The 17,906-nt window shown below is 36.5% G+C and overlaps 1 protein-coding gene across 1 annotated transcript; it reads right to left on the reverse strand.

Moving 5' to 3' along the window:
* Positions 1-10,696: 10,696 nt before the first annotated feature.
* LOC133303872 (uncharacterized) lies at positions 10,697-17,294 on the reverse strand. The gene is made up of 3 exons (XM_061503842.1): positions 16,836-17,294; positions 15,953-16,691; positions 10,697-11,987 (listed from the first exon to the last, which is right to left on the reverse strand). Exons 1-3 carry the CDS (start codon positions 17,213-17,215, stop codon positions 10,914-10,916), a joined length of 2,193 nt encoding a protein of 730 aa, XP_061359826.1. The 5' UTR covers positions 17,216-17,294; the 3' UTR covers positions 10,697-10,913.
* Positions 17,295-17,906: the final 612 nt, after the last annotated feature.

The following is a 17,906-nucleotide window of genomic DNA, read 5'->3' on the forward strand; positions in this document are numbered from 1 at the left end:
CTCTAGCTACAATACTTTTCTCATATTTTCACAAATCAATTCTTATTTTATTGTCTATTTCTCATAAGCAAAAATTACAAAAACAAGTCTTTAAATTCAGTTCTCAATTTGAAACCAATCGACAATATTTGTCACAATCTTTGAACTCTTCCATTCTTAAAAGGAACAATTAATTGATATTCGACCCAATCCCTGTGGAGACCATACTTTACTTACTATCTATATTACTTGTGCGATCGGTACACTTGCCGGTGAGCATTAAGTTTTTGGCGCCGTTGCCGGGGATTGGCGTTTCTTATATAAAGTAATTTTGATTTTTAAGATTGGATTTTTATTTTTTTACTTTTTGATTTTTTGTGATATTTGAACAAGTGCTACTAATCTCTTTTCTAAGTTGTATGCGAGGTAAAGAGCCCGAGTTTCCACTTGATTTGGAGATCACAAAAACAGAGAAGAAAAACAGAAAATATGCTCGGAAGAAGCTTGTATTCAACGAGTTAGATATTCTGTCAGAAGAAGAATACACCATGGCAGGGAACAATGAAGAGGACAATCCGCTCATGGATACCATTCTGACTCCATTATTCAACAGACCCAATGCGAGCATTGTCCATCCTAAAGTGGGCAACAATAATTGGGAGCTCAAGTCTGATAATATTCGACTAGTGGAGAGAGCTCAGTTTGGTGGAGAGGTTGATGAAGACCCTCATAGGTTCATAAACAGATTCCTGATGATCTGTGATTCGACCAAGCATCCTCAAGTGTCCAATGATGTAATCTGATTAAGGCTGTTCGCTTTTGCTCTTAAAGGAAAAGCTTTGAATTGGTTGGAGAGGCAGCCTGCGAGAAGTATTCCCTCATGGGAAAATTTATCAAATAAGTTCTTTGCGGGGTTCTTCTCGATGGAAAGATACAATCAAATGGTGAATGATATCACCAATTTCACTCAAGCTGAGGGTGAAACTATGTGTGCAGCCTGGAACCGGTTCAAAGATCTAATGAGGAGGTGTCCTCATTACCCCATGACCAATGGTGATCAGGTCCGGATCTTCCTCAACGGTTGTAAACCAGAAATTCGGATGGTTCTGAATGGTGCAGCAGGTGGTAGCATTAAGTCAATGAGAGCAAATGCGACTCTTGAATTGATTGAGAGGATGGCTTCCAATGAAAATGAAGTGCTGTCATCCAAGCCTAAGAGAGGAATCCTTCAACTGGAAGGTAATGATGCGGCGCTGGCTGAAAAAAATTTGTTATCTCAGCAAATAGCAAATTTGACCTCAAGGCTTGACAAGATGCAGCTTGCTGGTATTCAGACTAAAGCTGCTGCTGTTATTTGTGAATATTGCAAGGAAGGTCATGAATCTAATGAATGTCCTGCCTTGCTATCTGATGATCCTCCTCAGCAAGTGCATGTTAATGGCGTTTGGTATGATCAGAGACCTCAGCCACAAAACATCCCTAGGAATCAGAATTATCCTTCTGGAGGCAATAATTTTCAGAGGAGAGTACATGGAACTGGACTTGATTTCAAGTCTAATAATTATCTGCAGCCTTCACCAATTCCAGCTAACGAACCCTATGATTTGGAGAGGTTAGTTGGACAAATGGCTCAACACTCTAGTGCTTTCATGGAGGAGACAAGGGCCAATACCAAGAACACACAGGCTTATATCAGAAATTTGGAGACTCAAATTGGCCAACTGGCTAAGCAAATTGCTGATAGAACTCCAGGCACCTTCCCTAGTAACACAATCACCAATACGAGGGAAGATTGTATGGCCATCACAATTAGAAGTGGAAAAATACTTCCATCTCCTGAGGTTAAAGAAAAGCTAGACACTGCAGGTAAGCCAGAAAAAGAGAAAGAAATTGAAAAACCTGCTGAAGTGGTGAAGCCAATGGAAAAGAAGAAGCATGAATTGAGTCCCGAATATGTGAGGACCATGGCACCCTATCCTGAAAGATTCAAGAAGGATGCTCAGAAGCAACATTATGACAGATTTCTTGATATATTCAAGAAATTGCATGTCAACATTCCCTTTGCTGAAGCTCTGGCTTGCATGCCCAATTATGCTAAGTTCATGTAGGACTTGTTATCAAGAAAGCATAAGCTGCAAGAGTGCCAAACAGTAACACTCACTGAGGAGTGTAGTGCCATAATACAGAAGAAGTTTCCACCCAAGCTTAGTGATCCAGGGAGCTTCAATATTCAAATTGAAATTGGCAACACCGAAATTGGCAGGCCATTATGTGATCTTGGGGCTAGCATTAATTTGATGCCCCTTTCTATTTGTAAATCCTTGGGGATCACCGAGTTGAGGCCTACTTTGGCATCTCTTCAACTTGTTGATAAGTCTATAAGGAAGCCTAGTGGAATAGTGGAAGATGTTCTTGTGAAGGTGGACAAGTTCATCTTTCCTGCTGATTTTGTGGTGTTGGACATGGAAGGGGAGCTGAGATGCCTCTTTTGCTGGGTAGACCTTTTTTAGCTACATCTCGAGCACTGATTGATGTTGAAAACGGGAAGCTCGAGCTAGGAATGAATGATGAAACCGTTACTATTCATGTCTTTGATTCTTTAAAACAATCTTCTCACAAAGAGGATTGTTTTAGTCTTGAAGTCTTTAAGGAAGAAGAAAAAAATGTAACGGTTGAGGTTCCTGAAAAAGTTGAAATTACAAAGACGATGGTACCTCAAAAGTGGAATTGAAAGAGCTTCCTCAAACTCTAAATGATGATGTCAAAGAGGTGAAGATGCCTCAAAGGAGGCGTAATCCAACCAAGAAGAAGGCAATGAGAAAGGAAGTGGTGAAACTCTTTGATACGAGTTGGAAGAGACACCAGGAGCTGAAGTTTGACAAGAGACACCGAGACTCTATCTCTCGAAAATCAAAGCTGCAAAGAGTTCTTAACATGGCTTCATGGTTTGGAACAAATCTGGGAATGGTGGTCTCATACACCAAAGCATCCCGTACCACTGGATCTTCCATTTGCTGAGTCATCCCACGCTGCTGAGGGGGATGACATGGAGGGTTGATTGATATCTCCTTGCTGACGGAGATTTTGTAAATTAGTTTATTTTTCTGTTTCGTATTGTTTTTTTTTTAGTTATTTTGTGTTGGTATATCTCTTTCTGATGTTTTTAATGTGCGCATTATAGTTTATCCTATATGCCACTGTTTGTTCCATTGTGCAGGTTTTTCTTCCTTCTTGTGGTTTAATTATTGCTGAGGACAGCAATTCTCAAAATCTGGAAATGGTAGGCTTGCATCTTAGAACTGCTGCAATTCTTCTATCAGGGGAAATATTCTAACTCTTTTAAATTTCTTAGTTATTTTTTTTTTTTAGTATTTTGTGTGCTCTTTATTTTTATTTAAAAAAAATGTTTCAAGCAATTCTCAGGTTTAAATGTGCTTATATAGTTAATGTGCTTGACTGAATTCTTGGAATATATTGTATGACTTTCTGGCATGACATTGCATAGGCATAATTGGATTGCATGATTGCTCGTTTGTCTGAATTAATATTGTGAAATTCTGATAATGTCTGAGGTCAATTTTCTTGAGTCTGCATTGATACCATAACTGTGAGGTTTGAGCCTAAACACTAAAATTTTTGTTGAGAGGCCTCACTGTTGTAATACTCTAGAACTTGATCTGTTTCTCTGTTATGCATGCATTGATTGATATGATAAAGGCATTTTGTTCTTATTAGCTTATGGCCAAAATAGCCCACCTGTATGAAATTTTCCCTTGCTAGCCCCTTTGAGCCTGAACTTATTTGTTGATAAATGATTTGTGCCTGATATTATGGCTTAGCCTATGTCCATGTGACTTACCTTGATTGAGATTGAATCACTGAATGTGTTAAAAATAAAATAAAGAAATTGAGGTAAGCTCTACAAAGGTCAAGTAATTAAGGGATGAAAAATTCATATATGCCCTTATAAGAAAAAGGGGGGAAAAATTAAAAAGGAGAAAAAGAAAATAAAGCAAGAAAAAGGAAAAAAGTAAAAGGTGGCTGGAAGGAATTAATTCCCGAAATTATGTGGGAATGTTAGTGGAGCAAAATCATTGAGTTGAATGTGTTAAAGTGAAATAAATTTATTTTTTCAATCTCATTGTTGTTTGAGCTACTATCCATATTTTCCTACCTGTTACCCCGGCCAAGTTACAACCTGTGAAGTCCTTTTGATCAATTGATGCATGTGTTTGGTTCTTCATTTTTAAGAATTTTTGAGAATATGATCAAGCCTATGGTAGTGTTATAGCTTTGAGTAATTGAGTGCTCATGATACCCTTAAACACTGAGTGTTAAGTGAATATTATTATTATCTGTGTGAGGGGTAATCAATGTAGACTTGCATCTTTAAGAAGCTGATGACATTATTGGGAGTTTATGATGTTGAGTCAGGCATGCATAGCATATTGTGTCTGAGAGTATCTCTAGAATGTTATGTTGGATTAATTGAATATTTCCGGGATTAAGTCTTGTAGATTGCTGGGGACAACAATGTTTAAATCTGGGAATGATTTGATGTGCCTCTGGCAAGTTTGGTTTTTCTGTGTTAAAATTGATAAGAATTGAGTCATAAGAGAGCAATTTAAATAAATATTTGCTACTTATATTGATTCTTTCTATGTCAATAATATTCACCTTTTGGTTGTGTTTTTACAAGGAAAAGAGAAGTGAAAATTACAAATTATAAAAATCCTCTTAATGCAACTCCACACGCACGAACGTATCACAGTACAAATGCCAGCAGAATGGCGCAGACTGGCGCCGGATTGCGAACTTTGCAGCGGAGGTTTTTGAGTGGCACTCAGTGGCACCAAAATGGCGCCAACTGGCGCCACATTCATCATCATAATCATGGCGCCAACAGGCGCTCAAAGCATGAAATCATGGCGCCACTAGGCGCCCAAAATTGCAAGGAAGTTGGCGCCAAATGGCGCCCAAAATACAAGAGGTGGCGCCAACTGGCGCCGGTTCACGTAGAAGCAGGTCTGACTCTTCACAATTGGACAGTAACTCCGCGCGAAGTGGCGCCGTACCGGCGCCAACTGGCGCCGGGTTGCGAGAAATTTACTCCGTGTTTTCAGATGGGTATTTTTGGAAGAAGAAAAAGAGACTTACAAATAGGATTCTTGTGACAGAATTAGGCATTCAGACCTATTCTACTGAGAGAGACGATGGTGGTGCTCTGAGATGATTCTGCAGATCAAGCTCTTCTTCTACTTTCTCTTTAATTTTATGCTTTTATCGAATATTGGATTTTTAGCCATGATTATGTTTGGCTAGTAATTTAATTTTTATTGTAGTTAGGGTCACAAACCCTATGTGAACCCTTGTTACGACAGATTGGTTTATAATTCTTCGTTTATTTAAATTGTCTTTATTTCTATCCTGTGCGTATTTATATTCTCTTTATTAGAATTGATCAGTCTGATAGTTGAGAATAGTTTGAGGGTTAGAACCCTAGATAGGAATATTGGGGTTTTCATCCTGAAAGGGGGTAGGATAACGGTTCGTATGCATGCTAGGGATAGATGTGTATTGAATTACGGATGCCTAAATTATTGAGTTCATTGCTTAATTTTTATGAGGGGTTGCTAAGGGATTAGGATTCCAATTGAGATTAAAGGGCTAAATTGCCAAGGGATTGGGATTTAACTAATTATTTTAGATAATAATTTATTCGAGTAATTTTATAAATGAATATTGTAAATCAATCCAAAGTAAGAAGTGAGGATCATAAGGTGAGTGCGCTCTAGCTACAATGCTTTTCTCATATTTTCACAAATCAATTCTTATTTTATTGTCTATTTCTCATAAGCAAAAATTACAAAAACAAGTCTTTAAATTCAGTTCTCAATTTCAAACCAATCGACAATATTTGTCACAATCTTTGAACTCTTCCATTCTTAAAAGGAACAATTAATTGATATTCGACCCAATCCCTGTGGAGACGATACTTTACTTACTATCTATATTACTTATGCGATCGGTACACTTGTCGGTGAGCATTACATCCCTTTGGCGAAACGATTACCTCTCCCAATCTCCGCACGGGCTTCCTAGCCATGTTGCAAAAAGTATTCCACTAGTTTAGCGTTAGTGATCCACGCCAGTGAACTAATAGGAAAGGTTTCAGGCGCCTTTAAGGACTTTGTTAACACACTCTGAGAGATTTTTCGTCATGTGGCCGAACCTTCTTCCCTCTTCATCGTAAGTGATACTCCACTTCTCTTTCGGGATGCGATTAATCCAAGCGACTATTTTAAGGCTTGTTTCGTTAAATTTCTCTAGACCAGCATCAAAATCCAAGTGCGATGTTGTATAACCTGCATACAGAAACATCAAAAGAGCTTCATTATAGTACATAATTTAGTTGAATTTCGAGATGTAAGAGATTCACATATAGACATACATACCGAACTTCTTCAATTGCTTCTTCAACATAACATTCTTGAACTTGTGATTAAAATTACTACCCACGTGGCGAAGGCAATATACATGGTATGCATGGGGTGGATGCCATCCAAGATCAACATTGTTGACTGTAGACAAGATAACCGAATGTCGATCAGAAATAAGACAGATTTCGTGTTTTTGAGTAACATGGGTCCGAATAAGTGCCAAGAACCACGACCAGTTGTCAATATTCTCCCCTGAAAAAATTGCAAATCCAGTTGTCAATAAGTGCCAAGAACCACGACCAGTTGTCATTATTGCCATCGACTGTTGTAGCAATCATTAGGGTTCCCCGGTATTTTCCATAAAGGTGGGTATCATCAATCTGGATAATCGGCTTGCAATAATTGAAAGCATCATAACACTATTTAAATGTCCAAAACACCCTCTTGAACACTTTGTAAGCTTTGTTAGCTTGATCGAGGCACTCGTCAATAAAATGGTCACGCAAATCCAGCTTATAGGCGGACCCTAGAGAAAAACGCAACCTGTAATCCAACCATCTTTGTAGGAACGCATAGGACTCATCCCAGTCCCTGAAGACTTTTACAATAGCTTTTTGCTTTGCCTTCCTATAAGATATATAGAATCCAAGATTTGTTGCTTTCCTTTCTTGGATTAACCCAAATTTAACACCGAGCTCCTCCCTTATCATTTCTGCATTTGGTCAAACAAAACTGTATTAGTAAGTATTCTAGAATTTTTTAAATGTACTAAACACAATTTTACGCACCTAAGATTTGAGTCCAACTGCTTGTGATCTTGAGTAAGACTTTGACTGACAGGTGTGTTCGTTGTTCCTTATGCCTATAACCTATTCAGTGCCACCCTTTTTAAGGTAAGCCCTCATCCTTCATGGACAACCGTCGTTATGATTTTGACAAGCCATTATCAGTATTTTTGTATCACTTATGTCTATGACTGTTGTGCGATGGTTCGCCATACAATATTATTTGATTGCCATCTGTACATCCTGCTTGCTCTCAAACACTTGGACCTTATATAGGTCTTGACCTATTTTCCAGTTAGCTATTTGCGCTCCATGCATTTCATCCAACTCCTGATTTGGGTATTCCCAATTAATATTCATGTAATGGCTTATTTGAGACCAAAATGGTGCACTATCATTTCCTGCAAAATCACACATCCAATACAATATTCTGTGTCATTTAATAATAGGGAAAAGTATTTCTCCAGTTACCGTAGATAAAGTTATCTCCAGTGAGCTCAAAATGACATCGTTTTGGGATTATAAGATTAAAAAATTATAATAATAAAGACTAATATAACCCTGCAATATATTATAATTACAAAAACACCTTCGTTTTGAGCTCACTAGAGATAACTTTATCTCCGGTGACTGGAGAAATCCTTTACCCTTAATAATAAATTAAATAACCACTAATAAACTATTATGCTTACTTACTTGCAACTGGAGGGTCTTGCATTCCGACAATGCCCGGAGAAGGAATTGGTTGACCAACTGCAGTAGACAGACAACAATCAAAATCACCATCGACATTTGTATCCAATGAGTCGCTATCCAAAACAAGACCTTCGTCCAGCTCTTCCTCGACACTGTCCGTACGCCAAGCTGGATCGTACATGTCGTGGGTCGGCAATATTTTATCATAAATTTGTTGAGTTGGTGGTGCTGGCGGGGGGACACATTCTCATTTTCCGGATTGACCAGTGGCTCCATGTTTATGTAGATGGAGTCAATAGATGGTACAGAATGTTGACTGCTTGATTGTCCACCGTAGTTCACTTCCATATACAATTCAATAAATCTGGACTCCCCGTGCTCGGATGTGCTTGCATCTACTACTAACCCTACATCTTCATCCTCGGCAATTTCCACACCAACCCACTACATGGGGTTACCTGAGGCACATCTAGCAGTTAATCGAGAGAGAGATTGACCCCGTTGTAATCTCAACTTCTTGTATATTATCTTCTTCATCTCATGAAGATTGCATGCTGGGCTCATGCGAAACATTTTTACATCTCCTTCAAAAACTTGACCATTCGGTCCAAAATATTTTCTCTCATTATAATAAAGAGTGGCGATTAAATCATCCCTACTGTCACTCATTGTGCAAAAGTAGAAAAAAAAATAACAGCCAAGGATGAAACAACCGAAATAAATCTATATATATAAAAGGAAATTTCGCAATGAGTATGCAGGTACCAAAAAAGGAAATGTGGGTGGGGATTATACAGTAATAAATTCACTAGACCACATAGCGAATTACCCAGACAAATTTCGATGTTCCCCATAGCAAATTCCTAGGGGGTTGACACGTGTCCTTTTGTGTCAAACACATGTACTTCGCTATGAGTCACAGCGAATTATACACGTGTACTTCGTTACTTGGTACAACGAATTATGGGGGTGCTGACACGTGTCCTGCCACAGTTTGAGCAAGGACTCACATTTGACCACGTAATTTGCTAACACCTAAAGCGAATTACATGGCCAACAGAAACGTGCCACATCAGCCAACGTACTTCACTGCGGTGTATAGCGAATTACAACGTGTGGCATTCCAAAAATTTGTACTAATCGTGTGGCATTCAGGTGAATAGTTTCATGAACAGTGACAATTTGGTCACTGTTCCACTTATTTGAGCGAGAGAGCTTCTAGTGAAATGTTGTAGAGCACGGTGTGTTATCGGGTGGTAATTGCACACTAACTTTGTACACAACTAAGTTAGTTGAGTAATATGTTTAAAGGGATAGGTTATTCTACCTACATTTGCCTACTACTCTAAAATAACATTAGATTAGAATTTTAATTAACATTTATCTTTCTCTCTCATTTTTAGATTCTGATCTAACGGTGTTGTTGAAGAGTGGTAGACAGAAAAAAAATGTAGATAGAATAATTTATCCCATATTTAAAATATCCATTAGTACAATAATTTATTATTTAAATTACATATATTAGGTTTTTTTTTTTTTGCCTAGGTGAGACAGATGACAAATAATTAGATTCTGGCTTTAAATTGTCATACATATTTTTGTTTTCTATGCGATGATGTGCACCGCTTGATGAACATAACAGCATAGGTTTCAACTTAAAATTTGCACAATTCCAACACCTGAATTACGGATCAGCAGTGGAAGTAATAATTAGGAAAGACATGCAACCCACATGCAATTATTCACAAAGAATTGTGGTGGCAGCTCTTCTGGTAATACATAATCTTTTGTTTCCATGAACTGTCACAAGATCACACGAGACTAGTTTTCAAATGATTTTGGTTTCTTCAATTTTTTAGGATGGATTATTACTACTACGAATTCACGTTCTCTGTTAAATCAATATATATATATATATATATATATATATATATATATATAGGGTTCGGTGTTTGTCATTTTAAATGATATAAGTTATGTCATTTTAGGAGAGAGATAGACACAGAAAAACAGAAATCATGAGAGAGAGAAAGTGAGTGGTTTTTTTTAATTTAAAATTCAAATTTTCTGTGTCTGTATCTCTCTTAAAATGACATAACTTTCTGTCATTTAAAATGACAAACACTTTTCCCATATATATATATATATATATATATATATATATATGGGACAGAATCCTTTGACACCGGTGTCAAATTTTGAAATTTGACACCAAATCTTATTCGTTGATTTCCGTCAATCAATGGTTATCAATGAGAATTAATATTAATTAGTAAGTTTGATTCCCAATAAATGATAACCGTTGATTGGCAGAAATCAACGGTTAAGATTTGGTGACAAATTTTAAAATTTGAGATCGGTGTCAAAGGATATATATATATATATATATATATATATATATATATATATATATATATATGGGTTCCATTTTTCTGCAGTAAGCCAATACGACGTCGGTTTGTGACGGAAATCATGATATTTTTGTAATTTTAATTTATTTCAGGGTTATAATAGTCTTTGTATTTATAATTTTTTAAGATTTCAATACCAAAACGATATCGTTTTGAGAATAAATGCAGATAACTTATCTGCATTAATTGCAAAAATATTTTTCCCTTTAAAAAATAAAATAAAAGTTAAACATATAAAGCTTTGGTATTTCGGGTGAAAAAATAGAGAGATGTATTTTAAGAAACATAACTCCCATTGTTGATTAGCCCAATAACAACTTATAAAAAAAAAAACAGAAAAAAAAAAAAAAAAAAAACCAAGTGACCAACGAGCACAAGCACTAGCTATGCTTTCCTGTTTAAACAAAAATCAAGAAAGGCAGTCCACAAAAGGACAAGGTTGTTACAAGGTTTAGCCCATATAAAAAACACTATTACATTTACCCCAGAACTGACTACAGGCTACAGCTGATCAATAAATTAGCAGCATAAAATTATAGAAACATGCTTTGACAATAATAATATACATGAAAAAAAAAAGGACCTAAAAAAAAACTTGCGAATCATTTCTTAGAACGTTTCTTGGGTCGTTTATCCTTGCCCGCACTAACACTACTTTCCCTCCCACGCTTCGCACCAACTGCATTGGTCTCTGCGGCCTTCTTTGGAGGTCTCCCAACACTCCTCTTCGATTGAGAGTTGCTCTCAATATTCTTATTCCTTTTATCTCCTGACACTCCTCCACCGTTATGCCTTGAAGCCCTTTCTTTCCCTTTATCCCCTTTTCCACTATTTACCATTTTCTTTTGCTCTTTCGCACTAACACCACCTCCACCACCCCTGTTGCTGCTGCCACCACCCCTGCTGCTGCTACTACTTCCTCCTCCACCACCACTCCTCAGCGTCTCCACTGGGGCATTTCGCTTTATCCGTTTCAAGAAATCTGCGGCGGCATTCCTCTTCTTGTCTGGGACCCCCTCTCCTTTGCTCTTCTCCGGTTTCAGTGTCTCGGCTGGCTTGTTCGCCGAGGACCCTGCTTTATGAGTGGTGTTAGAGGGTAGTTTCTTATTGCCAGGGTTGCTGTTGATATTCTTGTTGCTTCTCCTCAGGCTTCTCGCTCCAGTGACTGGCTTTTCCTTGGCCTTGGGAGGCTCCTCTTCGTCTGTATCAGAAGAAGAGGGTTTCAAGTGTGGTTTTGCATCAGAAAGTGGTTTTTCCTTCTTCTCATTGATGATTGGTTGGTCACCCTTTTGGCCAAAGGTGGCCAAGGAAGGTTTGGCTGAGATTGAACTGCGTTTGCGGCAAACCAATATAGGAGTCGCTTTGTGCTTGGAGAGGAGAGAATCTGGTTTGGCTGGTTGTGGGTTTGGAGGGGGTGAGTCAGTCTTCTGAGGGGTAGGCTCAGATTGCGCTTGGCCGTGGTTCTTAATCTCCACGGTGACAAGGCGGTGCAGCTTCCGTGCTGCTAGTGATTCGACGGAGTCTTGGGGGAAGAACACGGTGGCGTTGGTGAAGAGAAGTAGGAGGTCGCGGAAGAATGCGTTAGTGCAGGAGGAATAGTAACCCTTTTGGAGTCTAAATTGTATGGTTTCCAAGTCCACGTGCTGTCGCACTATGTCTTTGTATCTATCCGATTCCTGTAAACCAAACCGATTTACTTAGTTTTACAATTCCATGAACCTACGTGGCTACGTCTGATGTCTATTTTATCATTAAATTATCAGAAAAACAGGTAGATTTTCATCATGAAAAATCATAGGGAGTTTCAAATTCTAATTTTCTTCAAACAAATTTACATTGTTGGTATGAATCTATTCGACCATAGAATTTAAGTAACAATATTCAGAGTAAAATGAATTAACTAGATGCTTTTAATGTTTATACAGTAAAGGCAAATAAGTTATCAATATTCACTCTCAAAATGACGTTTTGAGTTGAAAGATTAAAAAATTATAGTGAGAGACTATTTAACTTTGAAATAAATTATAATTACAAAAACACCATGATTTCCACTCCAAAAAGATATCATTTTGAGCTCAACACATATAACTTATCAAAATTCACTGAAGAAAAAACAAACCCTAACTAACTTTTGGAATGAATTAAGCATTAAAATATGGAAAAAAAAAAATGTGTCCTTTTAAAGGACACACATTTAGATCATTTTAAAAAAGAAATAGACACAGAAATCTGAGTTCCACTGGAAAAAAAAATAAAAATGCGTATCTCAGCTGTGTCTAACTCTCTCTTAAAATGACTAGTATGTCCTTTCATTTTTTCCCTTAAAATATTCTATAATAGGTGCATATCTAAGACCGCGCTTTTTGCTGTTTAAACCATAAAGGACGCGCAAAGGAACAAAGAAGGAAAGAACACAAAAAAAGATAGGGCCCATTCGCAATTCCACTACCGTTCTTCTTTTATTTATTTATTTTTCTATTATTAAATTCGAGCATTAACAGCTTACAACCCATAACACCATAACGTTCCCGTCTAATTCACACATTCGATTAGAGTATTAGACTATGAATATTAAACGACAACCCGGGAATTTTACAGTTATTTTAAAAAATATTATTATGGGGTAGGATATTATAACAACCAATTAGTCTTACTACCAATGTTACTGCCAATCAATTTCACAATCAAATCGATTATGTTGATCCAACGATTATATTTATTTTCATTTTTATACGGTTATGATTCTCCGAAAGCATTAAATATGAGAAATTATAACAATACAAAGGAGAAAATAAATATAAAATATTAAATATCGAAAATCATAACCATACAAAGAGAGAAATAAATATAACCGTTAGATCAACATAATCGATCTAACGGTAAAATTGATGGATAGTAACACTAATTGGTTGTTACAATATCTTTATCCTATTATTATTTATACATTATAAAATATTTATTTTTCTATATTATAAATACATAAATATTTAAAATAAATTTAATTATTTATCTGTTTATGAGAATAACATCTGTCATTTTAAAGGATATAAGCTTATATTATTTTTGATCTTAACCGCTGATTTCCGTCCATCAACGGTTATAATTTATTGGATCAAAATTATTAATTAATTAATAATAAATTTGGCCCATTAAATTTGACTCAATAAATTATAACCGTTAATAGACGGAAATCAACAGTAAAGATTTAAAATGATATACGCTTATATCCTTTAAAAGGATAGATGTTTTTCCTTCTGTTTATATACCAAAATTTAATTTATATAATTTAGTATACATATAATTAATATTAAAAAAAATATCGATGGTTCAAAAATTTTAAAAGATTTTATATTTTTAAAAAAAAAACACGATAATAGAATAACAAAAAAATCTACTCCAGACAAACATCAAAAAATTTAATATTCAGAGGTGACACAGTTGGATGATTACGACTTATGACCAAACACGTCACCACCGCGGATCATGGGCGCAAGAAAAGGAAGGAAAAAAATGAAGCGTATAAGAATAATTAAATATTCTGGGTCATCGAATAGATTGTAGCCCAAAACAAAACAGATCATGGGCTAATAGAATGATTCGGCCTGAAATCACCTATAAGCATGTTGCATGGATGCACGCAATCCTGGGCTCAGAAGAATGCACGTGCTAAACCAAAATCTTTTCACAGTTTGTTTCCCAAAATTAAGGAAAAATAAAATATTTTTACTCAAAGGAAAAATTGCGTAAATATTGGTCGTTTTTGTTTATCCTTTTTGAGCCTTAGGATCATAAGGTATTTAAAAATAAAGAAACAATTTTGCATGTTTCACATTCACATCGAGACACAACACATCTGCACCATTGGGGTGAAACTAGGCCGAGCCGGCCCACAGGGGCCTACGACTCGGCCTATGTCAGGCCAGACCTGACCTAGTATATTTCGTAAAATAGGTTGAACTTGGACCTTGAAAAAGCTTGTTTAATAAAAAGGCCGTAGGCCTACTTTCACAAGGTCTGGCCTATAAGCCTACAGGCCGGCCTATTTTGTACAATTTATTTTAAATGAAATAAAAAAAGTAAGAATGCCTTGAAGAAAAAACAAAAGATATAAATTTAATCAATTGTAATTATTTATAACTTAATTATATTCAATTATATTTTAATAGAAATCTAACTTTATTTCTTATATAGGAGGAACCAACATCTCATCATGTTAAATCATGTATATGAATACATTAAAAGGTTTTTGGGAGAGGTTATACTTCTACAAGCATCATGATGTGTTTGTTGAATTCATGTAATTATTTTAATTTACATGGTATGGATTTGTTTGTTTGGATATGATGAAATATATGTTATTTAATTTGAGCATTTTGCTTTTGAAAGTGACTTAAATGTAGATTGTATGAGTTTTATTGTGATTCATGATTCTGTTTAGACGTTGAAATTATGATTTTAGTTTAGCAACAGAATTTGAGTATTTTGTAAAGTTGATTCATGGTTCTGTTTGGAAGTTAAAAATTAACAGGCTAATGGGCTGGGCCAGGCAATTTATTTTTTTATAAACGGGCCAAGTCGGGCTAACAGTTAGACTCGTAATAGGCTTGGACCAGGCCAAATTAAAATTTGTTGGCGTAAGCTTGAATTTTTCGGAGCAAAGCTTGGCTCAGCCCAGCCCACTTTCACCCCTATGCACCACAGAATAGATTTAATATTTACACTTACTAAGCGTAGTAAAGATATTTATGAAATTATTTTATGCATATAATTAAGGATTCATTTTTTTATGCAGTAAATTATCTACGGTTGGTCCAAAACAATATCATTTAGATAAAGAAATAAATATATTTTTATAATTATAATTTATTTCAAGATTATAATAGTCTTTTTTTTTATAATTTTTTAATCTTTTAACTCAAAATAACTGTCGTTTTGGGAGTGAATATAAATATTATCTTCGTTCAACATAGAAACATTAAAGCCTATAATTAATTAATAATTTCATATATAACTTTTGAGATAGAAATGATATCGACCTTATAGATAAAGGGACGAGAAATAATAGGAACTTGATCGTATGTAATTACTATTTTCAGCTAGAGGAAATAGACGGTATGATTTTTTTTAATATAATTCATTATTTTCAGCAAGTTTTTGTTTTTATTCTTTTTTTCATTGTTTCCTCTTCCTGCCTGTACTTAAATTTGTTAAAAGTTTTATTTAAAAGTTATTCATTTAACTTTTATAAAATGATAATAATAATTAAAAAAAGGAAAATATATATAATTTGATCGTGCATGCATGTAAATTTCATACTTCAAATAAAAATAAACTGGAGATTATATCCAAATAGTCTATAAACTCTTACAATTATATCTTAACCGTTAATTTTTGCTAATTAACCGTTATAATTTATTGTGAATTAATAATTAATTAATAAATTTAATTTGCGAAAATCTTAACCGTTGATTGACGGAATTCGACACTTAAGATATGATTATAAGAAATTGTAAACAAAAATAGATGGTAAGTATAACCTCCTTTGATGAAACAGGCAAAAGAAAAAGTGAAAAATGAAATTATTTAAAAAAAAAAACATGAAATACCGGTTTTATCCAAAAACAAAAGTTGAATGAAATACCTGGCTTTCGAGACGGCGCTCGAACAATGAGCCGTGTTCATGTCGTACGATCAACTCCAACACGCTAACCAACGGTTCTGATTTCATTGCCATCTCGTCGCTCTCTGGCGCAACCTCGCCGCCACCATCGCCGCCGGAAACCTCCTTTCTCCGCCGCGCCTTCCTCTTTCTTGTCAAGCTGGCAGAGCTCTGCACCTCGCTGCTCTCCCTCGTTCCTCCCTCCCCCGAGTGAGTCACCGAGTCATGCAAGGACGAGTCCTCCTCCACTTTCCTCTCCTCACTCGGAGGCACCGACTCGCACGTTGGAATTTTAGTTGTGGTATCGTAGCTTCCGTTATTCGATTCTTCTCCAACCGGTTTTGGCTTCCGCCCGGACGGATCCGGTTCTTTCGGACCAGCATGAACCGGGGTGGGTCCAGGTTCTAACTTCATCTCACCCTCGGTTTTCGCTACATCGAACCTCGAACCGGTGGAGTTTGACTCGTTAACCGACTGGTTTTCCCGGTCTGATTCGTCACCCGTTGTTGGTAATAACTTATCAGTGTTAGTGGTGCTCTCATCGAGCCGGCGCATCTCCGGTTCGGAATTGGCCGGTTCAGTCTTTTCTTGTTCTCCGCCGATTTTGTCCTTTTCTGGCCGCTGCTTGCCGGGAACCGCCGGATCTGGTTTCTCGTCTTCATTTCCGTCATTCTCTTTCCCCTTCTCCTCCTCTAACCTCTTTACTTCTAACTTCAACGAACTAGAAAAACAAAAAGGAAAACAAAAGAAAAGAAAACTAAAATTAGATCTAAAACCTAAAATGAATTAAATTCAAATAAAATAAAATATTCGAAATTTCGAAGGAGAGAGAGAGAAAGAAAGGGATAGGGAGAGAGAGATTTACAGAATGGAGAAGTCACGACGTTCGACCTCCTGCCGGAGCTCCGCGACGCGGAGTTTCTTCAATTCGTCGAGCCAGGGGACGTGATCGGAGTTTTCGCCGGCGGCGGCGCCGTTCTGCTTAGGCAGAGGAACGTCATCGTTGCATTCGTTTGCAAATCGGCGGCTGAGATCGTGAAATTTTTGCTCGCAGTGGCGCGCGGTGGCGAGGAGGTGGGGGCGGGTGGTGCGGGACTGGACCTCCATGGCGACGGTGTCCCAGTCCTTGAAGCCGTGGCGTTTGACGGCGCACGCGAGCAAGAGCTCCTCCCACGTGCCCCAGGTTTGATGTTGGCGTTGCTTCTCTAGGTCTTGGTCTGGGTCGTGGTTTTGGTGGTTTTCCATATGATATCAGAAAGAAAGATGATGGTTTAACCATAAACTTCTCCTAAGACCCTTGTTGCCTCCTCTTCTCACACCTCTTCAAATCCAATCCCTTAATTTTTTTTAAAACATATATATATATATATATATATATATATATATATATATTTCATATATTACTTCAGCAAAAATTATATTTTTAATCTAATTTATTAAATATTTAAATAATTAAATTTAAATAAATTAATGATACAAATTTGATATAAAAAATTTTAATCTTACACAAATAAGAATATCTTATCACTATATATGTATATTGAAAAATTAAAATATGAATTATTGTTTTTTCTATGGATTACTTCTAAAATTTCTACTTAGTTGGTTTTATTTGGTTATCTTTGTTTTGATGTTCATTTATCGTTGTGAATTTGTGGATTTTGGTTAGGAAAAATCTTCAAAGTCTTGGGATTTTGTTGTCTCGTTCCTTTGGTTGGAGAAATATGGCGTTGTGTTGTGGTGATGAAGTACGTGATTTATGAAATGTTGTAATGTACCAACACTGTGCACTAACGTTTTCAATAAACGGGCCTGATCTGCGCACAATACTTGATTCAGACACGCAATTGAGTTAATGAGTTTTGCTTTCTCGCGTGACACTTACCTCAACTTTTACCCGTAAATTCCCCACTGGTTGAAATGGACACTAAACTCT

Source organism: Gastrolobium bilobum, unplaced genomic scaffold, assembly GCF_033153095.1.
Source record: "Gastrolobium bilobum isolate Gb01-03AN ecotype WA unplaced genomic scaffold, APGP_CSIRO_Gbil_v1 utg1802, whole genome shotgun sequence".
In the NCBI taxonomy this organism is placed as follows: domain Eukaryota; kingdom Viridiplantae; phylum Streptophyta; class Magnoliopsida; order Fabales; family Fabaceae; genus Gastrolobium; species Gastrolobium bilobum.